The sequence below is a fragment of the Plecotus auritus genome (genome assembly GCF_963455305.1).
Source record: "Plecotus auritus genome assembly, chromosome: 2".
NCBI classification, from domain to species: Eukaryota; Metazoa; Chordata; class Mammalia; order Chiroptera; family Vespertilionidae; genus Plecotus; species Plecotus auritus.
Window position 1 is genome coordinate 222,321,196 of NC_137771.1, and position 25,839 is coordinate 222,347,034.

Below are 25,839 nucleotides of genomic sequence, written 5' to 3' on the forward strand. Positions count from 1 at the left end.
GGCAAATGGCTTTGCCACTTCCAGTGATGTTTTAGCCAGAAGAGAGCAATGTTTCTTTTAGTCAGAAATGAGGAGGGTTTACAGACAAGGAAAGTAAATGACCGGGTTAGACCCCTCGGCTCTCTCCCACCCCGTCTGCCTGGACAGTGCCTGGATCCTGCAACCCAGACCTGTCCCTCCATACCAGCCTCTTCCCGGATTTCACAGAGGAACTGGCCGGTGGACAAATCGGTGCTAGAGATCACAAAGCTTTCTTTGGGGCTTGAATAGGTTTTACAAATAAGCAGAAGGAAATCTTATCTTCTTTACCCCACACAGGTGATACTGCAAACCAGAGAATGTAAACACACACACACGTATCTAAAACACAGTTCTCTGGATCAGATTAAGATAAAAATACTACCTGCACTCTCTTAAATAAGAATAATATAATAATAACGAGATGCCTGGTGCACAGGATTTGTGCACTGGTGGGAGGCGTGGCCTGCGGGGATCGGCCTGCTGTGGGAGCGCCATTCATCCCGGTCAGCTGAGCAGCACTCCCCCTGTGGGAGCGCACTGACCACCAGGGGGCAGCTCCTGCATCGAGTGTCTGCCCCCTGGTGGTCAGTGCACATCATAGCGACTGGTCAACCAGTCGTTCTGGTTGTTCTGCAGTTCGGTCACTGGGCTTTTATTAGATAGGATAATTGCTAAATCCAGGCATTCCCACCCTGTTGTCCAGCATCCAGAAGCCTGCTGTCCCCACAGAGATGTCCCAGGGGACAGTAGCTTGCACTCAGGTTGCTGAGGAGGGGAGGGGGTTGACAGGCTCCCCAAGTGCACAAGGGGCTCAAAAGACTGCCTCGCCCTCCCTGAATCCCCCACAAAGCAGTCTCTGCTTTCTTGTCCCCCCATCCTAGCCCCAGGGAAGCTGACTGCGCCCTGAAGCTGCTGAGAGCCTGAGACCCTGAGCCTGGTCCTGCTCCCTCCTCCCTGGGGTGCAGGTAAGGCCATTTCCTGCTCCCGCTTTTAAAGGGCCACGTGTGGCTCTCAAGTGGCCGTCAGTTCCTCTGTGGGTCAGCATCGCCGGGCACTTCGGGACATGCCACCTCTCAGCTGCCCCACACCTGCTGAACCAGACCCTTGGCCGGACCCGGCCACCTGTGTTTCACAAGCCCTCTGGGCCGTCCTGGTGCTCACTCAGGTTTAAGACCATTGGCTCCTGTCACTTCAGTCTCTGGAGGGGGAATGAACAAAGCATCACCCCATGGGCCACTGCTCTCTCCACCAGCTCCGAGAGGACAGGGTGGGGAGGTGTGAAATAGCACAGGAGCTGGGGAGAGTGAGCCAGCCCCTAAGAGGTCAGTGTTCTCCCTGCAGCTAATTCACCTGACTCATCTCTCAGCATTTATCCCGGCCTTACATTTACCATTTAGTTCTGGATATCAGCCACCCACGCCCTTAACTGCTATAGCGCCCTCCTCCCTTCATAGTACAGTTTTTCAAAAACCCAATGTTCCCTAATAGAAACTCAGAAATCCAAATACACTCATAAGAACGGCACCTGCTCTGGTAATTTTGCTAAAAATAAAATACACTAGAATCTACCTTCACACTGGCCCCACGTTTCTTAGAAACATCACTCACTGTTCTGCACTTTCAGCAACAGGCGTGTTTGTAAAACGAGTAACCAAGCCGCACCGGCATTCTTAATGCAATGGAACTTCTTTAGAAACAGCATGAAATTATTAATACCCTCTGGGTTCCCACAGGAACACTTGCAGTGCACGGCGAGCTCGCTGGTGCCACCAGGAGGGAGGATGTCCACTTTGCACTGGTTTTCATGCAAGCTGGTGGCCCATCGTCCTGAGAGGCAGGCAGTCACTTTTGAACGTGGGCAGTGCTCTTAGGAGTCTGCGAACATCAGAATTATCACATTCCCAGAGATCACCACGCTGCTCAGTGGATTGCAGGTGGCTGGAGTGAGCATTCCACATCCCTGTGCCCCGTATTCCTCGGGTGAACTTGCCCACACCCGCCCTGTGCTGACGACGTGACAAAGCAGCTGAATCTGCCCCTAACTGCCCCCCCTGCCCTCCGTCACTTGGGTGGCCCTAGTCGGCACGCCTGCTGCTTGTGAGCATGTGTACTATGCACTTGTCATGGCTGTTCGCTCTCCCTGAAGACAGGCAGTGGGTTTCATCTGAACCGCAGCCCTCCTCCCTGCTCAGCCCTCCAAGCTCACCTGAGTTCTCTCCCATGACACTGCCTCATTCTCACGGAAAACCAAGCTTTAAGGCACGCATCTAGAGGAAGTAAACATTTTCATGTTTCCAGTTCACTAAAAATGGCCGTGAACCTGATGGTCACTGGGTCTGTGCCACATGACACAGGGCAGAGAGGAGGAAGATGAGGGTCAGTCAGGCTGCCCTTGATTCTGGGAGGCAAGGTGAGTTCCTGGCAGAGGGGTGGCTTCTGCAAAGAACCCACAAATACGGATTGAACAGACCCCTTTCTTAATAGGCAGTCCACCTGGCAAGCCCATGGGGAACGGCTGCAGAGAAAAGAGGCTGGGAGACAGGCAGGAAAGGGGTGTCCTTGAACGCTTTCTGCCAGGCTAAGCACTTTGAAATTTATATCATCGAGACATATCCAATCCTAAAACCAAGAAGCACAGAACTGCCCTGGCCAGTGTGGCTCAGTAGGTTGACTGCCATCCAATGAATCGAAAGGTTGCCGGTTTGATTCCCAGTCAGGGCATATGCCCGGGTTGTGGGCTCAATCCCCAGTAGGTGGTATGCAGGAGGCAGCCGATCCATATTTCTCTCTCTTTCCCTTTCCCTTCCTCTCTCTCTCAAATCAATAAAAACATACTCATTTATTTTTAATAACATTTTTTAATTGATTACAGAGAAGAAGGGAGAGGGAGAGAAAGATAGAAACATCAATGATGACAGGAAATCATTGATTGGCTGCCTCCTGTACTGCCCCCACTGGGGATCGAGCCCGCAACCTGGGCATGTGCCCTGACCGGGAATAGAATCATGACCTCCTGGTTCATGGGTTGACGCTCAACCACTGAGCCACACCAGCCCAGCAAAACATATATATATATATATATTTTTAAATATATTTTATTGATTTTTTACAGAGAGGAAGGGAGAGGGACAGAAAGTTAGAAACATCGATGAGAGAGAGACATCGATCAGCTGCCTCCTGCACACCCCCTACTGGGGATGTGCCCGCAACCAAGGTACATGCCCTTGACCGGAATTGAACCTGGGACCTTTCAGGCCGCAGGCCGACGCTCTATCCACTGAGCCAAACCGGTTAGGGCAAAACATATATTTTTTTAAGAAGCACAGAACACCTCTGGGAAGAGGGTAACTGACCAAATTAAAAACAGGACCCTCCTCTCTAAGGCAGATAAAAATCAGGGATGAGGAAAGAGTGCATGGTTTGGCCCAGGACACATACACCACACACACCACCTTTCTGACAGCTGAAGAATGGCAGGACTAGAAGCATATGGTTAGAGGCTGCCTGCTCACCATTTGGGGCCCAACCATCTTCTAGACAGGCTGATATGCAGGTCTTTAGAAACAGGAAACTCACCAGCTTCCTCTGTAACTCTTAATAGGGATTCTGAAACTAAATGTAAGGGCTCCCACTTTTCAACCAGACTTTTGTATATAGTATGTTCTTACGTTACTAATATGCATTGTGATTGTTTATTAATGGGACACCTAAGTCATCATAAAAGTGCATTGCCTTCCCTTTGCAAATGTTTTCACTTGCCTCACCAGCAAAACCTCAGAAAAACAGAGTTACCCACCATCACCTCTAATTTCCTATATTCCACCTTCGGCTCAGTGAGTCTCAGAGACTCAAGAACTATAATCTCCACATGGGTTTACAAAAATGTCAACTCTACAATCAAAAAATCAAATAAGCAAGTAAAACCCAAGACTATGAGAAAAATCATGAGCCACTGACCACTTGCATGTATTCAGGAACCCAAAAGGTTGAGCAAAGCATATCAATGATGGTGTTTCACTTCTCCTAACACATAGAAATTAAGCCCAAAGAAACCAGAACTGCTGGGAAGGCCCTGGTCCCCCAGGAGAGGCAATGCATGGCACCTCCTATTCCACCAGGGTGGTACCAGGCTTTCCAGGGGTTAAAATGCAGCCCAAGTGGCAGAGATCATGTTTACCACATCTGTGGGAGTCACCAAAAAGTGTGCACCAGGTGCTAAGGAAAACACAGCTCACTCACACACCCAGGATGGAAGTGCCTTGGCAGGGAGCAGGGGAGCAGCCACCTTGCAGCGTGCCCGCTGGGTGCCAGCCAGCTGACTGGATCCCTGCTTCAGATTCCTGAGGGCAATTTCAGGATTCCAAAAACCACCCTAATCATTTTTAAACACCCAGCTGGGAAAAGGACCACAGCTGGCTGCTTCCTGCCCAACCTGCTTGGCCCAACCCAAGAGGCCCTGCCTTTCATCACTTCACCCACATGGTGAACCCAAAACAAAACAAAACAAAACAAAACAAGACAAAACAAGAACATTTATAAGGATTCAGATATCAGTTGTCTCATAGAAAGCATGCTAGACCTGCACGTATGGTCTAGCATGCTACCTGCAGCTTTGAATAGAAGTCTGGAAAATTGTGACACCTCCCCACTCTGATGAAAGCGACAAGAACACAAACACCACACGGAATGCCAGCCATTTTCCTTAGGATGGTCCTACTAAATATCTGTGCGCTATTTCCATTCCAGTGAAGTCTCCCAAATATGCTTTAAAAGACATCAAAATAATAATAATCAGTTTTTAAAATATTTCCATCCGTCAGATCTATTTTAGAGACGTTTTCTGGAGTAACATTAGGCTATGGGAAAGGTTCTGGCACGTTCAGGGACCAAATATTCCAAGGACTGTGGTGGAGCATGGGGTTTGCACCCCTGGGGAGGGGGTCCACAAGTCAGCCCCAGTCCAGGGGAAGCAGAGACCCCGCCACCCGGGGAGGCATCCGGGCAACTCTGCATCCTCAGCTCCCGCTTAGCAGCTTAGCAACAGCGCCTGGCGCGCAGCCAACCGCAACCAGCCGCTGAGGTTATCCGCGAGCAATGACCGAGAGTAACCTTGGCGGGGAAGGCGGTGGCCGTCGCTGCGCATGCGCAACAGCGCACACCTGCCCCGCCCGCACTTGCCCAGCAAGCACCTACAAGCGTGAGGGACCCCGCAGTTCTCTTCTCCAACCGGTCAGATTTTAGGGTTCCCTAGGAACAGGAAACTCCTCCAGACAGCCTCCAGCAGACCCACAGCCGGTGTGTCCGGCTGCCTGGCGGGGAGAGCGCAAAGGTCACCCTGAGCCCCAGGCCTGCAGAGTCAGCGGGGCACCATACTGGGAAAGGGATGGGGTTTTACTCCATATTTAAAGGCCCTGGAAGAGCCGCCTGAGCCTCCCCTTCGCTACAGCCTGCTGATGTACAATGGCCAGAATGAACTCGATCCTTTGAGACAAGCCAGTCTCAACGCAACGCCCTTGGAAGGACCAGCTGGGTGCCAGACAGGTGGCCCTTTAACCCCAACCTGAAGGGAGAGGGCAAGCAGAGGTACCCAGCTCAGCCCCCAGCCAGGTGTCCCCAGCACAGCCCATGAAGGACATCTGGGAAGTCCCTCCCAGGACAGGTGGGAAGACCTCTGCTGTCACCAGGTTTGGGGGTTGTGTGTGTCATGGGCAAAGTAAACCTAACAGCTCCTGTTAGGGAGCCTGAGAAATGACAGAGGGAGAGTTGTCAGTGGAGCTTGTTGGGAGGCAGGTGGTTACAGAGGATTCAGCCGGAATGTAGCTGCAGAATGCCTCCCTCTAACCTCCCTCCCTCCTGGGTAAGATGTCCACACTGGCATGCCCCTACGGCTTTCCCAGGATGACTTAAGGATACAATATGCTACAGCTAACAGCATTTGCTTAGTAAAAAAAAATATGTTTAATTAAAAAATATGCACTCTCTCCCCACCACAAAAAAAAAAAGTGGGAGGAGAGAAGTAACAACTGAGAAATCCCATAAAACTCCTGCTGAAAGATTCACTTTCGAGACAGGCCATTGGGATGCCAGGCCAAGGACTTTTTTGTCTGAGCATACAGGCTTGAGGCTTGTCTGAATGACAATAAACGAAACAGAAAGAGTGACTCAGCGGCTCTTCTATGGCGCCCCACCCTTATCAGTTCGCAAACAGCGAAGGAGCACACTGAGCACATTCCAGCAGACGCTCCTGCTCACCGCCCTGCCACCACGATGTGCACCAGCACGCACGCTGATGCCTGCGCCCAAAGAGGCTTCAGGCCTCCGAGGGCCACATGCCTCTTTCCTCCTTTCCAGATAGCCCCAGCTCTTGACGCACTTGACTGCTATTTTGTACCTGGTCAGGCTTTATCCCTTCTAATCTGTGAGCTCATCTCAAGACCAAGACCGCCTGCTTGAGAGTCAACCCATAAACCAGGAGGTCACCGGTTTGATTCCACATCAGGACACATGCCTGGGTTGCAGGCTCAATCCCCAGTAGGATTTTCTCTCATCATTAATGTTTTTTTTTTCTCTCTCTCTCTCCCTCTCCCTTTCTCTCTCTGAAATCAATAAAGACATGTCTAAAAAAATTTTTTAAAGACCAAAACCAAGATCTAATCTGCAGAGTTCCAAAAAGCAGAACTTGGGTCAACCAATGAACATTACTGGACTTCAGATTTCAGCTCAACAGACAGGAGCCTTTTCTAAGAATCAGATTGTGCAAACATGGACCTGGCTGCCAGGGGAAGTGCCAGACCCTGGCTGCTGCTCAGACAGAGGCTGGCCACCTACAGTTCGGGGTGGCACAAGGACTCCTCCTCCTTGGGTAAGCGGTCAGACCCAGGGAGCTCTGAGGCCCCTTTGGGATCCAAGATTCGGATTCTAAATTCAGGTCTCAGTTGGACGTAATCACAGTCTTGAAGTCACTCTGGCATGTTTTAATGTTGACACCAAGTGCCACTTACCCTACAAAGCAGAAAGGGCACTAACAACACCTCAGCCGACAAAGTGAGAAGTGAAACCAATGGCTGGGGTCAGACTGGACCCTGCAGGCGCACCAGCCTCCATCCCTGACTCTGCAAACTTCTCTTGCTGCCTTTGCTCACATTTGGGGCAAAAAATACTTGTGTTTGATGTATTTTACTTGACGGTACACTTTCCTCGAAGGTTCTGGAACTTGATCGGCATGGGTTTGATAGAGAATCACCCTTACTTTGTACGATTCCTTCTTCCTAAACATACTATTTAATCTGACCCATGTGGAACCTTTGTTTCTTAAATAAGCAAATCTGTTGATTCTAGAACTGAACTCAGACAGAGCAGGTGTATTGTTACGAAACATTTTTGCGCCAATTTATAAACAAATTAAATGGTTTCATGCTCAGCAAAATGTCACCTTGGCTTATTTTGTGGCCTTGGCAGATTAGGTTCTGGTTTGTAAGGAGGACTCTAGTTCGAGAAGATACAAGCATATTTGAGGCGTTAAAAGAAGGCAGGGGGGCACCCACCCAGCATGTGAAAATATATGTGGCAAGATGTCCTCAAAGAGTGAAACAGTGACACCAAGTCCCCACTGAGCAGAGCACAGGCCTGCGAAGTCGCACTGAAGAGGCCAGCTGGCTCCAGGACAGGCACTCTCTGGGAAAGTGACAGTGTGAGCATGCCCACATAAAGAACTGCCAGGTAACAGGGCTGGCCAGACATGGAGGCAAAGTAGGAAAGGAGGCCTCCAGGCCCCTGTTGGCAAAGCCACCTGAGCCACTTCTACAGGCGTGTGGAGCCTGACAGTGGCCCATTTTTGAACCACGGAAGATGGTTTGGCTTCCGTGCAGCGTGCTCCAAGGGAGAGGGTGTGCTGGCTGGAGAAGGGAAGTGCCTAGACTCCTTGGATGTAAAGTTGTCCTGGTAAGCTAGCAAACCCTTTGGTTTCGTACACAGTCGCTATACAGTCATCTGTCACGAGTCTGCCAAGAGAGCTGGTCCATGCTCAGCAGTCTTTCAGAGCCTCTTTCTGAGCCTATAAGGCAAAAGATCAGAACTGTTCCGGAAGACCTGTCATCCAAGGGCCCTGAGGGGTGTCCTGCCTGCCTGCCCCAGGAAGCCTCGAAGAACTGAGAACCTAAGAACTGGCTTAGAGGGGAAGAGAGGATCTCTCCGCTCGGCTCCAGTTATAACAGCCCAGCCTCAAGCAAGGAGCCCTTGCAAGCAAGGTTTAGGTTCACCACACTGCACCAGAGGAAAGACTAGCTACAGCCTCAAATAAAGACAAAGGCAGAGTATTTCCTTTTCCAAAAGAAAACCCACTTTAGCATGGTGGTTCCCAAGAGGCACAAGAGTAATCCATTCATGCCAGGGGAATAGAAATCCCCTCCGAACCTGAGCAGCCCACCCCCCGAAAACCCACTGCTGCCTTGGGGGATTTCTGCAGCCCCCCTTTAACTGGCTGCCTTTCCCATCCCTGCCCAAGGCACCCAGCACTTTGTTAGACCCCAGGCTTCCCTTAATGGAATTCCTGAAAGGCATGTATTAAAGGCACATTCCACTCATTTTAACCAGCCTGTCATTACAGGCCTTGGGACTAGCTATGGAAATGAAGAGATAGCCAACTTGAATTTGAGAAAGGTGTGGAAACACATTTTTACCGCTTAAAAGCAAACCAATACAGATAAGCAGGAGCTGCCCAGATTGTTTCTCTCCTCCCTGGCATTTGGCAGGGAGGAGGCTGGAGGATTGGATTTCCAAGCAGGCGATGCTATTTCATCCCAGTGGAGTGTTATCATGTTGGGACAGCAGCCTGGCTGAGGAATAGTAAAGAGAACTTGCTAAAGCCCCAGGTGTGATTACTTTTGTTCTCAATCTGAACTTCATCACAAGGTAATCCTGGGAGGGGTATTTAATTTGTAAGAGTCATGTCCTCTGTCTATGTGAAGGCATGCCACACGCCTCAGCCTCACCTCCGAGGTGAGCCGACAGGACAGCTGGAGACTGTCCAAAAGTCCAGGAGATTCCTTAGGAATGGCAGAGGTGAGTGACATCCAAGCAGGTCAGTTAAATGGAAAATCGGTCCGAATTGTCAAGGCAATACTAATAGTTTCGTAAAATGGGGTGAGGCCCATCCATGCTCTTGTGGTCCAGTTGTGTGCCCTCCTCAAAGCCAGGTGCTTACTGGCTTCCTTGTTGGGTCTTAGCCTCAAATCTCACAGATCTGCTATCAAGTCCCGCCTCGTGTGCACCTGTGTGCTGGGATATGTATTCCACGGGTACAAAGGGCAGATTTAGCCCCTGAGCCAAGTGGACCTGCTTTCATGTCACAAATGGGAAATTCTCGGGCCTGCTTTGGGGGGCGGGTGCCAGCACTATCCAGAGGACCTCAAGCACTCCACTTGTAAATTGTGACCAGTCACATCCTAATAAAAAAGAGACCCCTGTGTGAGTGAACCCCAAAAGCCAGGAGGTGCTATGTACGTGTCAGCACCACCCACATCTCCATCTCAGAAGTTCAGGTTGCAGATTCTCTTCTCAGCACGGGGTCCTAACTGTCCCCAACAGCGTGTCTACCTACAGGAAGCAGAAGCTGCTTTCAAGAGTAAGTCACACGGAGGGCGCAGCAAGAGCAACCCACCTGGACTGTTCAGGTGGCCCCCTGACATAACAGAGTCCACATGGTTCCAAATCTTCTGCCCCATCTACTTATGCCACGTGAGCGAATTCCTTGAGGGAAAGTGATTACTGTGTCAGAAGCCGGTGAAATCATCCTTGGGGTACACAGTTTTATCTGGGGAATAGTTCCTTTCATAATTATGTTCTCTACTAGGAATATATATCACATGATGTATTTTTCCTCCAAAGACATCGCTAATCATATGGTGAAAATGTAACTACAATGAAAATACAAGATGTTTGTTAGATGCCATCTTCAGTGCTTGGCAACTGTCAAGCTCAAGACTCAGTGCCTGCCTCCTTCAGTACTGCCGCTGATCTCTCACACCCTTGTTCTAAGGATGTGAGGTTCTCTTCATCTGTCGTCTTTTTAAAAAATAATTATGTAGGACTTCATAAGATTATTCTAATTACAATGCAAGCTTTGCTACAGCATTCTATGTTGAGTTTGTGTTGTAGCACCGTGTTCCGGCAGAAACTGTGTGAGGAAAGAGACTTCCTTGGAATTTACTGGACAGTGTCTTTGTGGTAGAAAAAAACCTGGACTGGGAGTCAGACAGCCGGAGCCCAGCATTGGCTCTGACCTTGAGCACATCCCTGGCTCTGACCTTGAGCACATCACTTCTGCTTGTGGGCTCGGTTTCCTTCACTACCCACGCCGGTGTGCAGCCCTCACACCTCTCCTATCCAGAGATGCCCGCCTCCTTTGCGATGCCCTGGCGCCCAACCCCAGTGTGGTCATTACAATGAGCTCCACGTGTAAAGCTGAATTTAAGCAATGAACAACAGTCAACAAGATAGAGACAGCAAAACTAACATGGCAGGAGAGGTAAGAGAAAGGACCCCTGTCGCAAAGGCTTGGTCACGTGTGGCGTCACACGGAGGTGATGCCAAATATACAACTGCCACATCGAGACAAAGGCAATGAGAGAGAGGCTGGGAGCTGACTTCTCAGCTTAACCTCACCATTGCTGGGGATAGAGACAATCACCAGCAATCGGAGGGACAAGGCAAGAAAGGCCACGTTGAGGGGGAGGAGCCAGACCTGAGAAGGAGTGGGGGGAAGCCAACAGGAAGTCGGTGGACCTGGTGGGAAAGGTACAGGAGGAATTCACAGGTATCAGCCCAATGCCTGGGTCCAGACTTTATGCTGACTTGTACTGTGTAGAGGGCTGCCTGGGAAGGCACATGGGCATTTCTTTAAATTGTTGTCAGCTGAGCCCGAGGTGACTGGCAGAGCCGCGTCTCGGTTATGCCCTCCCCAAGAAGGTGGGGGGCGTTATCAGTACTGACTTTTTACCTTTGTCCAGGTGCTGGGGAGCGGGCTTTATATGTAAATCCAGGCAAGCACCAGGAATGCTAGGGCCTACTCAAGAATGCAAATAAGCTCCTTTGATCCTAAGTTTTGGTGATACTTCCTGGTATTTGGGGGTATAAAATAAATGTGCTGTGTGGGCTCCGGGGTCCCTGCCTCTCCATCAGAGAGGATGGCGTCCCACCTGGCTCCCAGCTTTGTTTCTATCTTTCTATCTGGTCTCTTTCTTTCTTTTATTTCTTAATCCTCAGCTCCTCCACTCAGGAACCGGACCTGTTCCTTTTCTGTGCTGGACGCGGAAAAGAGAGAACACATCTACAGTACTGTACATCCTATCAGTTGGGGAAATGTGGTTGGTCCCCAAGCTACTAGCTCACTGGAGATGTAGCACCGGCGAGCCTGCTGGTGATGAGGATGCAGTGAGCGCTGATTCAGGAAAACTCGAGGCTTCCATGGGTGCAGCCTCCAGTCTAATGGGGCAACCAGTCCAGCACACGGCAGCAGAGCAAAACCCGCGAGCACCAGCCCTGCAGAGGCAGCCCAGGGACCCGGGCATCCCTGAGGGCCTGTGCCAGGCGAGGCACAGGCACCAGGTCAGACTGCAGAGTTAGAAATCACCGCCCCACAGACCCAGGCCTGCCTGGCTAGCTGGGGCACATGGGCAAGCCTTAACCACTCAGTTTCCTTTCTGTTCAGTGAGAAGGTGGACCAGTATTTCACACCCTGAATTGATGCCGCAGTGAACTCATCTAAATCCTAAATTGCAGGGTGCCAAGAACAAAGGACAGGATGGGATACGCAGTGGGGGAAGGGCAGACACAGGTGCTGCTCCTGAGGATGGAGCCTGGGAGAAAGCCAGAAAATGGGCTTTGCTGGTCAACAAACCAGCCACAGGGATACAGAAACCCCATCACGCCCAGCTTCCTCGGGCCCTGACCATCTCTGACTCATGGGCAGGTCCCTCGGGGCTCACGTCCTCCTCCACCCCTCCTGAGTAACAGCGGTTACTGTCGGGCAAGTGTCTATCTGTCAGCCACTTGAGCTGAACTTCCAAGTGGCGGCCCCTCCCTCACTGACTAAGACTTCGTCACGTCGGTGAAGTTGGACAATTAGTGGGACCAGTTCTAACACTCAGAGAATACAGGGTGGACAAGCCACATACCTGACTAGGACATGATGTTCTTCACGTGCAAACAATGGTTGAGTACCTACTGTGTTGGCCTGCAAACCAAGACTCTGTTTGCAGATGTTTGCATCTCGGCATTGCAGGCTCTCTTCCCATTTACAGGAAAGCCATCCAAGCATTTCCAGCCATCAGGACAACATTCCTGAGGCCACGTGTACCAGATGGACCAAAGCTGGTCTATGCTGCCCATGGGCTTGCCACAATTTGTCTACGCAGACAAGTCAAGCCGAACATAACAAGGCCCTCTGGTCACTTGGTGCATTGTTGTTGTGTTTTTGTTCGTTTGTTTGGTGTGGTTGTTTTTTTTTTTTTTTTTGTAAAATCTTATTTCAAGTTCAGGAGAAAAAGGCTGAAACCCTGTGCTGACATTTCAATAGGCTCATACATTTTCAAGATGATTTAAATAATTTGCTAGAAACTAGGGACCATCATTTCTTGATGATGTGTAACGTGTCCTCTCCCGCCCTCCAGAAAGTTGGATGGATAATGAAGGCAGGGAGCGAAGTACAGGGAGGTGAGGAATAAGTGCCACAGGAAGAAATAGGTCAGAAATACCAACCCAGGTGGCACTGACTCCACACACTCTGAAAACCTGGAGCCGGCAAAGGAACATCCAGGCTGCTAAGAAAACTCAAAATACCGTCCTTTGCCAATTGCCACTGACGTGCAACAAGCTGGTAGCAAACTCAGGAACTGTGTGGCTTTCCAGAGACCTCCCAAGTTCCATCCTCCCTGTCTCTTCTGTTTTCATTTCTATGGTTCATTTGCCAACAATGTGTGTGCTTTTAATATCCCATCAACACCATTCATGAGAGTCCTTTAAAGATCCTTAAACGTAAATGATTGGTTTTGAGAGAGGTCACGCTAAGTCACCAGCTACCTTCTAACACTTCAAACCTGGGAGGGAGCTCCTGCCTTCCATTTTGCTCTGAAACATTAAAAAAAAAAAAAAAAAACAAAACAAAAAACAACAAACCAAAAACAGTCCCATCTTGAAAGACTAACATAAACAGCCTCCAGTAAAGAGGACCCTCTGAGTGCACTCCAGAATCCAGCACACCTGGACACTGGCCCATCTTTGTGAATTCTTTGTACTCATATGAGAAGTTAAGAGCCACCACGAGTCTTGAATCATCTAATCCACCTTTTCATATTATAGGTGAGAAAAAAACAAACAGGCATAAAGTAATGCAACATACTGGCCACCGCAGAGTGACAGCCTCCCACTGCCAGACCCCGATTTCCCCAAACCACCTGTTGCTTCCTTCACAGGTTCTTCCCACCTCCCAACACAGCAGCCGCCCTCCTACCTTTTTTCTTCCACCAGGGGCCTTCTGGGACCGAGTAGGAAAGGTCCTTGAATTCAATGTTGATAGCCGCCCTCCGAGGCAGGGAGGACAAGCGCTGGGCCTCTGTGAGGTTGTTGTCCACTTTCTTCAGATGCCCATTCAGCAGATCCTTCTCGCACAGCTCCGTGTTGCTGGAGACCACCTCGTCCACCGAGACGCACACTGACTTGAGCTCCGTCATCACTACAGAGTAATTGCTGGTGTTCTACAAAGACAGGGAGGAAGCACCAAGAGAGGTTACAAATCACATCGGGGAGAAGAGCAGAGGGGACCTTGAGCCTGGTGGCCAGTCCCCAGGTCATTGAATACTTATAGCAACACTTGTTAAACTACAAAGTGACTTCGGTGGGAGAAGCAAAGTTACCCAGAGAAATGTGTTATCGCTAGCCATCACTTTTTCTTCTATTAAAACAGTATTGAAGATAAGATATTAAACTTATCTACCAGTCTTCCTTTGGAATCATAAAAATCTAATCACAAAACCATTATAAATGAATAATAACCAAAGAATGAAATACTGGCCACCATAAAATGTTATCTATGTACAGTCCACTCATTAAAAATCCTAATAAAGGTACATAAGGCTCCTAAAAACTGTGCAACTGAAAGTTTCATTTAAAATGAGCTCTTTCAGTGTCTTTCTCGTGTAACCTTATCAGCACTTCTCAAGAGCAATGACACCACTTGAACCTCTGGGTTTTGTGGGAGTTGGCCTTTATGTTTCCCTTGTAAATTTTCCAAACCACTCTCAATTCTCCTCTCTCATCATATCTTAATAATAGCACTGAAAAAAGGTAAGAAAGATTAATATTTGTTCTCTGTTCAACAGACGAGGAAACGGAGGCGCAGACAATTTAAGGAACTTGAACTTGCTCTGAGCCCTATAATCAAGTGAGGGGCAGAAGTGATCCCAGAATCTGAGTCATCAAAAAGAAGACACCTTAGATGCCCCTTCCACTGCATCACGTGAGTACCTAACCTTTTGTAGCTACAGTGGCTTTCAAGCTTCCATTGGGAGTCACCTGCTACAGAGGTGCCAAGAACCAAGGGTATTTATGCAAAGAAAGGAATATCTTTTTCTAACAGTTTGGCAACCCTGAACAAATCAATATGCTTCAGGTACTGCCAAAACTCAGAAGAACCATGGGGTGGGCAAATATTATGCTGTGCTTTCTCTTGACTCAAGAGGGAACCTTCCACAGAGGCCCAAAGCACGAGCCGCTGGCGATGCTCCTTCATATTGCTGAAGGCAGTTGGCCTGATGGGGAGAGGCCATGGATAACTGTCTTGGGTAATTTAGGACCTCGTGACTGCGGTAGGACTGGGGACACACTGGGCGCTGTTGTGTGTGCTGAAGAGGAACACCGTACCGTTATTTTTCCATAGCTTTGTTAGGCCCGTGGCTTTAGAGCTGATAGCTTTCTATCATTATTGTTTCTAACAAAAAAATCCAAAACAAACCTGAGAGTGGATCATCCATAAATATTCCTACAAACCTAGCAACTCCTGTCTGTGGCCAAGACAAGCCCTCCCCCCATGGAATGCCCAATGGAGGACCTGGCTGTGTCCTCAAGACCTGGCCTTTTTTCCATCGGGTACCTAAGGGCTCACAAAGCTTGGAGGGCTTGGTTTTGAATGTCTCAAGCACAGAGGGCTGAGCAGATGTGGGCATAGGGGTTTCTGGTTCTTGTGATGTTTGAAAATGTTGCTTTGACATTTAAGAAAAGGACACAGGTACACGTACACACACACACACACACACACACACACACACACACACACACCTCAGGCATCTCCTGCCCTCTGGAAGGCTTAACCTCTGGAAATCTTAACTGACTATAACACTCGGAGAATAAAAATGTAAGTGCCGAACAATACCGACAAAATTAAGCTTGGTTTGCTACTGGCACGGAGCATATGAAACGTTTCAAATGCAAATGTAAGTAGGTTCATACATTCCGGAAGTCAGGGAAGGTCTGTGTTGGCTCAACATCGGGGCTCCTTAGAGCCCTGGCATGACAGGATGCCACCTCTGCCTCCGAGCTCACCCCAGGCCTTCTGTGCCCAGGCCTCTTGGAGGAGTAATAGCAGACCCTGCCACAGCTCATGCTCTCGGTGTTGGCTGAAGAGGAGAAAACTTACAACTTCAGCTCTGGCACCCAAATGCCAACCCTTTGCCCACTCATCTTGTCCTGGAGGGCACATGCTGCTGTCCCGGGTTTATCACACACTTTGACTCCATCATTGCCCTCAAAGCACCAAATTCTGGCCTTGGGGGATAGCAAAGGAAGCAATGAGCAAGACAATTAGCTCCAGGCCTGGTCCCCCAGGTTTGTTCTCATCGCCACCATCCCAACCAAGTGAAAAGGCTAACCTATGGTTCACGCCCACATTCTGCTGACAGACGTGGCTCTTACCTGGGATCTCCCATTGTTGTGTGTTCAGTTGGGGGCAAGGAGTAGCCAGCAACTCCGCTCCAGTGGTGGTCCCCCTGGACTTCCAGCTGCTACAGACCACCTATGCCCTCCCCCAGAATCCATTACAAGTGTCAACTCCTGCACAGGCCCAGGAATAGGTCACAGCTTTCCGTTGTGATGAATATAGGGATGAACAGCCATTACTCCAACCATCCGCTCATGGGCTGTAGCAGATGCCAGACCTGTATTATGATAAGGGCCTGGCTTTCCCCCCTCTAGACCCTAAGCTTATCTACTCCTCACTTACTCATTCATTTAACAAATTGATCGCCAAATAAAGCCCGGAGGGTTAGCAGTCAGCCACACAGACATGGCCTATGGCCTCAACAAGCTCATGTTCAAGATTGAGCCCCAGGCAAGAATACAGGCAATTAGTTATAAGACTGTGAGGCAAGAGCTACAAGGAGTCCATGCAGAGACTCAGAGGGGACATGCAGTCCTGGGCAGGACAAACCTGGGTGACTAAATGATTTGGTAATGAGAGAGAGAAAGAGAAGCCAGAGGCGAGTACTCACTATTTAAAGTATTAAACAATAACACCTTGTGCATAGTAGGTGTGACTATAAACAGCGATTCTTGATGCAGCAAGTACAATGAGCCCTTTAAACTCCAGGATGCAGAGATTATGCCGCTTACTATCTCCCCAACTCTAGCAGCGTTTTATCGTCTCCCCCCTCATCCATTTCAGAGGAGGGATCTAAGGCACAGAGAGACTGCCGGACCTGCCCAAGACCCCACCGTTAGTGAGTAGCCAGGCCAGGGTCCAGCTCTGTGCGGCTTCCATATCTGCATCCTGTCCTCCCAGCCAGCATCCTTAACAGTGCTTAGCTTTTTACAGGCAAGTTATAGGTGACCCTGGGTCATCCCAGCCCCTGTCCATTATAGGGAAGGCCACACACAGAAAGGTGAGAAACCATACAATCCCACCCCCAGCTACACTGACACCGAGGCTGTGTACACCATTATCCACCCTTCCTCCATGGGTGTCCAATGGCCTCGCCCAATTAATAAAATCATGGGATCCTGTATGATGGGAGGCAGTGGCTGTCACTCTGAAATAGACCAGCTCTCTGGAAACACATCCTCAGATGAGAGCAACCGCCAATGTAGGTTACAGCTCGCTGTCCTCAGCCTCCTGAGCTCATTAATAATGAAACAAATCCATCTTCCCTCCCCACTGATTCCTTCCCACTGTGTGTTTCCCTGCCTTACGGAAGCATTGTCTTGACCTCGCCCTCTCCATGCACAATGTGCGCTGCGTAATAAATGGTAAAGAGCAGGAAGTCCATGCCCGGGTGTTGGATGCCAAGGAGCCCAGGCTTGGAGTGGTCCTGCTTGCTGTTGATGAGAATGCTTCCTTGGGTGCTCATGTCAATTTGAATGATAACATATGAGATGCCTATTTAGCTGGGAGGGTCTCTAACAGGTAGCAGACCCCCAGGTCACTATGAGCCTGGCTCACTCTACTTACCCAGGAAAGCCTAGTTAGAGATAGAAACACACACACACACACACACACACACACACACACACACACGCACACACACACACAGCATCATGAGGAAGGGAGGGAAGGGAAGAGGAGCTCGCAGGCACCAGGTGCTGGCACGCCCTCTCTCTCACTTCTCTGTCCAGTTTCTCATCACTGGCCTTGGTGTCCACCTAGGCAGATCCGTCCTTGGTACCCTGGGCACATTAGCGGAAAATGTACTGAGGAGAATTCTCAAGGCCACGGCCTGAGGGAAAATAACCCAAATAGCACACCCTTCACAGCAAAGGGCAGGTGCCACTTGCATGGTCACTCGGAATGCCAACCTCACCAAAGCCCAAACCCGGCTTCAAACAGGCCCAGATACCGCCATCCCATTGAAACCCGTGCCTCCCCTCCCGCCAGCTCAGGGACTCCACTACCCAGGCGGTACTGCCTACTTACTCTCTTTAAATTCACCTCTGGCTAGTCTGCCTGGGCTAAACCCCAGAGCCAGGGTGACGGGAAAGCAAACTTCAGGAGCTCTCCAGGGCTCATGGTTTATGTCCTGAGTAGAATTTATTATTATTATTTTAGAAAACCCGGCTACTTTTTTCAGGGAGGAAATTGATTTGAAAAGAAAAAATTCTCTGAAAAAAACAACAACAAAAAAAACCCACAAAAAACAGCCACTAGCACCTCCATGTGAGAACAAAACACTTGCGTTCCGGGTCTGTATCAACCATGATGTAACATAACAATCTTGACATAAACACCTCTATACTTCAACATGTTCTGATTCATTCTTTTCCCACACGTATAAGCCACTTTGGCAGCTTTGAAAGAACTTCAAGGCTTACCCAGTACCTAAAAGACCAGAAACTTTCTTTACCTACAACTATCAGTAATAAACTCCTTAATTCTTCATTATCGGCATGATTAAGAAATACCAAAGAAGGGGGCAAATGAAAAGGTAGAACTGCCAAGTGCGATCCAAACACTCAACCGGATTAAAGCAAATGTCCTGAGGAGGGACTTGCCTTTCCGGGTTTTCATCCCCTCTTATCTGTCAAGCAAAGCAAACCCAGAGATGGGACCGGCCTGCGAGTCGCCTGCTCTCCCCTACTCCACCAACCTCCTTAGCATGCGCGCGGCCCCATTCTATCGGTTTACACAAAATCATTATATAATGAGCTGGCGAGGCGCGGTGTGTTCTACAGTAACCTGTTTGGAATCACAGGATGCAGTTGGCAGAACAGAGCATGCGCAAAAACCCGGCTACTTTTTTTTTCCTTTTTTTTTTCTTGAGCTTAAGGTAACTGTCGGTTAAATACCGCTGAGCCCTGCTGACTTCAATACAGGATGCTAAAAATGAAATAGGGGGATGGGTGGGGGTGACAAATCGCTGTGCGCTATGGGCTTGCAGCCTATGGGAAGGAACTGGCAGGATAGTAAATACACAGAGGATAGAAAGAGGGATGGATGGGGAGGGCGGTATGGGTTGAAATACATAATATTCTCTATTGGCACTTCAGGTGACCTGAAATCTAGTCCATAAGTACCAAACGGCAATGCCGGCTTGCTCGGCATAGAAATGAAAAGCCCTCTGATGCGTGGGTCGATGGTTATTTGTTGTTTGTTTTGTTCTAACGTGAGTTTAAGGAGCTATTGTAAGCCAGCAAGAGGAGACTCTTGACCGCCCTTGGGAATAGCGCTTGCTGTCTGTAGCAATGAATTCCCAGGCACCCAGTGGTCCCCCTTCAGAGCTGGTACCTCCGGAGACGGTAAATGAGCGCCTCTGTCCCCACCCCGTCTCTCCAAAGGGCGCAGAAAGGTGGCCTGCCGGTATCCAGGCTCGCTCTTGTCTGCCTAACCCGGGACCCCGCTCCGTCCCCAGCAGATCCCAGCGGACAGACCCCGGGAAGCTCAGGGGCAGTGCGGGCTCTGGCTTCGGGAAGCAGCTCCCTCTTTTGTTCCCCAGACCGTGCCCGGCGCTCCGGAGGGTGGTGCGAGAAGTGCCGGCTCCAGGAGCCCGGGTCGCGCGCGCCAGCGGGGGATGGGACCCTCTCCAGCCCAGGCTGCCCCCCTCCCCAGTGCGCTTCAGGTCCGCAGGCCCCAAGCCCCTCAGCCTCCGGCGGACGAGGTCAAGGCCGTCTGTGCGGATGCTGGCCGCCTCCCGCCCACTCCTGGCCCCTCCACCTTCCCGGCGTCCTCAGCTGGTGCAAGGAGCATTCCGAGAGCCAGGTGGCCAGATGTGGGCGATGGGAGACGGGCACCTCCTCGGGGACCCAGGGGCAGGTGTCAAGGTGAGGGCGCGGGTCTTTGTGTTTCTTGCTCTCCTGGAAAACAGCACTAAGCCCCAGGGGCGGAAGATGCGCTCACTCACCAAGGCGGTGCCGACCGAGAAAGCGGCCGTCAGACAGGCCATGCCCCGGGGACGGCGGGGACGGCGGGTCGGCGGCGGCGGCTGCGGCGGCGACAGCGACGGGCGGCGGGCGCGAGGCTGCGCTCGCTCACTCGGGGCTCAGCCGCTGCGCCCCGCGCTGGCTCGGGCTCCCCGGGCTGCTGGGGCTCCGACCCCGCCCCGCGTTGGCCCCGCCCATGACCAGCCCACGACCAACCATTGGCCAGTGTGCGGTGTTGGGCGGGGCCGACAGGTGCGCGTGGTCTTGTTTTGCTCCTGCTGGGGGCTGCTGGCCCAGCTCCCCGGCATCCCACTCCCAGAGCCTTTCACGCCCCTGAGCCTAACAGGCACTGTGGGCCCTCCTCAGCACCGGAACCCCCTCACCCCCCGCCCCGAGTCTGGAAACAGGCGGGGGCTAGGCCAGCGGCCCAGGGCTCCCACAGACAGCGGGGGGCCGGGGAGAGGGGTGTCCCCCCTCTAGGACCGCCAGACTAGGAATCCTGGGAGGGAGGGGAAAGGAAAGGGGGTCTTCTCTTTTCATTTTTCTTTCTTGTGCACCTCTCTTCATTAGCCCATGAAGACTAATGAGGAGATGGCCGCTCCAACACCCCCTTCCCCATTATAGCTCGCATCTAGGGTGACCCCCTACACACACACACACACACACACACACACACACACACACACTGAGGCAGCAATATACACTCATATGCAACATTGCTTTGTGCCAGTATAAAGTAAAAGGCTTGCTTTTGCAGAGTGATGAGAGTGATGTTTCCAATGCCTGGCCCTGTACCTGGTCCACAGCTGTGTACCCATAACTGAGTAAGGAATGACACTCCAGACACCCTCTCATTTAGACTCAGACTAGAATATCAGATGGCCTGGCATCTGCTAAAGCCTTTATTATATACTAGAGGCCAGTGCACGAAATTCATGCATGGGGGGTGGGGGAGGGTCTCTCAGCCCAGCCTGCACCCTCTCGCAATTCAGGACCCCTCGGGGGATGTCCGACTGCCAGTTTAGGCCTGAAACTGGCAGTCGGACATCCCTCTCGCAATCTGGGACCGCTGGCCCCTAACTGCTCATCTGCCTGCCCGCCTGATCACCCCTAACCACTTGCCTGCCTGCCTGATCGCCCCTAACCACTTGCCTGCCTGCCTGCCTGATCACTCCTAACCACTCACCTGCCTGCCTGATAGCCCCTAACCACTCTGCCTGCCTGCCTGATTGCCCCTAACTGCCTCTGCCTCAGCCCCCGCTGCAGCGGCTTTGTCCGGAAGGACGTCCAGAATGACATCTGGAAGGTCGTTCAGCTGTTCGGTCTAATTAGCATATTACACTTTTATTATTATAGATAAGCGGGACTATTTTTTGGTAACCATGGTGACAAGGCATTCTTTACTCCCAATCTCAGAGGCTGTGTTTTGTTCAGTAGTTTTCATGTTGGGACTGCACACAGGAATGCATTTCTTTTCACCTCCAGCCCACCTAGGTCTCCGCTCACCATCCACACCTCAGATGAGGCACAGCTCTTTATGCCAGGCAGGTGGATTTCACACCCACAGGGGGCTTTTGTCTGAATAGTTTCACTTGAAGAATCCATGCATTACCTCTGTTCTACCAGCCTGCTGTATTTCCAGGTGCTGGTATCCATGTGCCAGGCCCAGGAGGTTATGTGGTGCCTTTAATGTACTGAACAGCGGAGCCAACAACCTCTGAATGTTCTGGAAAGAGGATTCAAATCCACAACCTCCTGGGGAAAGTTTAGGCCAAAGGGCATAGTCCAAGGTGCCTAATTTCTGGGGCCCAGGGTTGTGGATAACCCTACAGCCACCACTTGCTCCAGGGGCAAATCCTATATAATAAAAGCCTAATATGCTAAGTGTCCAGTCACCCAGTCACCCGTTCAACCAATCAAAGCAAAATATGCTAATGATATGCTAAGGCCGCTCAACTGCTCACTATGACGTGCACTGACCACCAAGGGGCAGATTCTCCAACCCGTAGGTTAGCTTGCTGCTGGGGTCTGGCCGATTGGGACTGAGCAAGATGAGCCAGACATGCCCTGGAGCCCTCCCACGGTCCCTCCCCGGCTGGCCAACCTCCCATGTCCCTCTCTGGCCCCAATTGTTCACCAGTGGGGTCCCTCAGCCTGGCCTGCACCCTCTCACAATCCGGGACCCTTAGAGGATGCCAGAGAGCTGGTTTCAGCCTGATCCCGCAGGCATAAAAAGCTAATATGCAAACTGAACGGTGGAATGACTGGTTGCTATGATGTGCACTGACCACCAGGGGGCAGATGCTCAATGCAGGAGCTGCCCCCTGGTGGTCAGTGCGCTCCCACAGGGGTAGCACGGCTCAGCCAAAAGTTGGGCTCATGGCTAGCGAGTGCAGCAGCAGTGGCAGGAGCCTCTCCCTTCTCCACGGCAGTGCTAAGGATGTCCAACTGACAGCTTAGGCCAGCTCCCTGTGGAAAGCGGGCCTAAGCTGTCAGTCTGACATCCCCTGTGGGCTCCTGGACTGTGAGAGGGTGCAGGCCAGGCTGAGGGACTCCTGAGTGCACAAATTTCATGCACTGAGCCTCTAGTAGAACATAAAGCAGGAGAGGATGACACAGAATGCACTTGGGGAGGGCTGAACACTGCCCAGCTGCATGACAGGACGAGTGGCAGAACAGTGTGGCCTGTTGTGTTGGCATCTATTCTCTGTCCAATATCTAGTCTCACTCTTATGAACATGTTCAAAGCTTCCTCTGGGAAATCCCCTTGGCCCCAAGTTCTAGGCCAGGTGATTTGTGGCAGAGGCTGATCAGGAACCAGAGGTGTAAGGGGATGGATGCTTGCTGAGCTCCTGGGAATGGCCAGGGGGACAGTGCAGAGGATGAAGCCAGTGACAAACTGGGTTCTTGTTGGCGTGGATTGAGCTGCTGGCTTTTCTTAGGCCTGAAACTGGCTTTTCTTAGGCCTGAAACTGGTTTTTCTAAGAGCCCTCACTTACACACCCATCCAGTATGGTGATAATAATCTTAGCCACATGGAAAATAATGCGTGTCAAGCTTTTCTCGCCATGTATGGCACATAGCAAAGTATTCCAATTCTGATCCTCACTAATGTTGCCTTTTTGTGCCAAATTAGGGAATAAGCAAATGGTAGAGCAGGTCATATATGTGACATTTGTATCGGGACTCCTGGTTGTAAAAGACAGAAACTCAACTCCAACCTGTTTATGCTACAGGTAATGCATGGTCTTATGTAGCAGAGTGGTTCTGGGTGCACTGGTTTCAGGCCTGCCAGGGCCGAGCACCTGTTGTATGTCCTTAGCCCCTGGTCTGGAGCTCTCTCCATGGCTCTGCTCCCTCTCTGCTGGTCTCTCCCTCAGCGTGGTTGTCCCTGCATGTCCCTCCCAACAGCTGTATTCTATCAGCTGACAGCCAGCCGGGAGGGTTGACAAACACCGAGTGGTCTGGCTTGAGTCACATGTGCTGAATGGGCCAAAGGGAAAATCAGCCCCAGTAGAACCATGCAGAAAGATTGGGACCTGGGTGCTTCACCGAGGCTATTTTAGGGTGCTCTGAGAAGAAGTGTGGGTGCCAAGCAGGTAAACACGAGAGGAGCTCATCACAGGACTGTCCAGTCCAGACCCCAACCCCAATAAGAATTTCTGCTAAGACAGGTTGGCCAGGCTGGGCTTGAGAATTTCTGGGCTGGAGATACTTCCTGCCTCAACAAGCAGCTGTTCCAGTATTAAGTAGTTGTTGCTCAGTGGTTAGAGCGTCAGCCCATGCACCAGGGCCTTGGGTTCAATTCCCTGTCAAGGGCCTATTCCTGGGTTTTGGGTTCACTCCCTACCTCTGGCCAAGATGAGTTCTGGAGGCAACCAGTTGATGTGTCTCTCTCACATCGATGTTTCTCTCTCTCTCTGTCCCCTTCCTCCCTCCCTTCTACTCTCTCTAAAAATGAGGATTAACAACAACAACAAAAAAGTAGTTGTCATTGTTAGCAAGCAGTTCCTGTGACTAATTGCACTCACTGTCACCCCGGGAGCTCTGTGTTCCATAGTCACACCGTTAGTCCTCCTCCTCTGCACAATAGGCCTTGAGCTGCTCAATGGTGGCGCCATATTTCTCTGGAGGCCTTCACTTCCATGGACCAAACATCCCTGGTCCCTCAACACTGTTTCATAGAGAGGCTCCCTCTTTCTGCTCACCTTTCTCTGCATGAGTTCCGTTTTCTCAGTGTCCCTTGTGAAACTTGGGGTCCACCACTGAACACCTTTTCAGGGTGCTCCCTCCTCGCTAATGAGTGAGCTCTCCCGGGTTCACGCACACTGTTGCTAAGGACAAGGCTCCCTGCCGCTGAACCAGCTAACTGTGTTAGGCAGTTGGACAGACGAGCAGAGCAAGGACGATGGGCCACGTACAGAGGGCGGAAAGCCCTGGGTGCCTAGCAAAGCCCCAGGGTGACCTTTCCTCCCCTAGCATATCACTGGTCACGCTGTTTGGAACCCCCCACCTTCCCTCCCTAGAGTTAACATCTAGGCCTCAGTTGTATTTCAGCTCCAGGCCCAGAAAAGCAGCAAAACCAGACAAGGAGTGCCATGGCTGCCCTCAGGGCCAGCTGCGCTGGATAATGACCTCCTGTCCTGGTGCCCAATCAATCAGTGGAGTCCTAGACCCTGAAAGGTCACACCTGGAAAGCTGCTGAATATTCTATTGAGATCTTCCCCTGGGACCTCCCCTAAAAGCTCTACCCTTAAAACCTTTAGGATTTAGGACCCAGGGAGCTCTCCCTCCCGGGAGCACACACTTGGTCTTTCCCAATTCCTCTCCCTCCCCCCGCCACCCCAGGTGCTTTACCATTGCCTTCCTCACTCCCAAGTTCCTAGGGCCCTTCCTTTGCCTCTATAACTTGTTTCTTAAGCCCATTTCTTCTCAGAATTACTTCTTCTACCTCTGTGATTTTTCTTAATAAACTAGAGGCCCAGTGCATGACATTCGTGTACTGGGGGTGGGGGGTGGGGACAGAGCAGGGGGCGATTCCTCAGCCTGGCCTGCACCCTCTCACAGTCTGGGACCCCTCAGGGGATGTCTGCCTGCTGGCCCACAGGGATTGGGCCTAAGCCAACAGTCAGACACCCCTCTCACAGTCCGGGGCTCTCACAGTCCGGGACCCCTCGCTCCTTACTGCCCGCCTGCAGCAGAGGTGGGAGAGACTCCTTCCACTGCTGCTGCACCAGCCAGCTGGGAGCCGGCTTCTGGCTGAGCAGTGCACTGACCACCAGGGGGCATCTCCTGCATTGAGCATCTGCCCCCTGGTGATCAGTACACGTCATAGCGACTGGTTGTTCTGCCATTCAGTCAATTTGCATATTAAGGTTTTATTATATAGGATGTTCTCTTATACTTTGAGTCTTGACTCTGAATTCTTTCCTAGCCAGAACCCAAGTGCAGAGGTTGCTGAACCCAGGTCCAGTCTGACCCCATGGGTCCAACACCTGGTGCCATTCTGCCCCCCACAACACAATGACTTAATGTCCTGGGGGCACGCAGGTTCACAAGCTCAGTCAGCAGTGCACTACATTCACTTCCCTTACAATGATGTAGTTCCAGTTGCCTGACTTGCACTTTATCCCCCAAATTCCATTTTTTAAAAATATATTTTTATTGCTTTCTGAGAGGAAGGGAGAGGGAGAGAGAGATAGAAACATCAATGATGAGAGAAAAGCATTGATCAGCTGCCTCCTGCACGGCCCCTACGGGGGATCCAGCCTGAAACCCAGGCCTGTGCCCTGACCTGGAATGCAACTGTGACCTCCTGGTTTACAGGTCAATGCTCAACTACTGAGCAATACAGAACGGGCCCAAATTCCATTTTTGAGGAGTGTCCATGTTATCTCTGCCTGATGCTCAGACGCTGAGGCT

At 51.0% G+C, this 25,839-nt stretch overlaps 1 protein-coding gene across 3 annotated transcripts in view; it reads right to left on the bottom strand.

Annotated features, from left to right (window-relative positions):
- The window catches only part of ABCG1 (ATP binding cassette subfamily G member 1), a 49,042-nt gene extending 28,973 nt beyond the window's left edge, over positions 1-20,069 (bottom strand). For 2 of the 3 annotated variants that reach the window (XM_080654983.1, XM_080654982.1), the window contains exons 1-2: positions 19,899-20,069; positions 13,529-13,772 (exon numbers count right to left, since the gene is read on the bottom strand). In XM_080654983.1, the coding sequence (XP_080511109.1) occupies positions 13,529-13,772; positions 19,899-19,940 (286 nt within the window). In that variant the 5' untranslated portion in view covers positions 19,941-20,069. Of the gene's footprint in view, positions 1-13,528; positions 13,773-15,984; positions 16,068-19,898 lie in introns of those variants that run through there. The other variant, XM_080654984.1, reaches the window with a different exon arrangement.
- Positions 20,070-25,839: the final 5,770 nt, after the last annotated feature.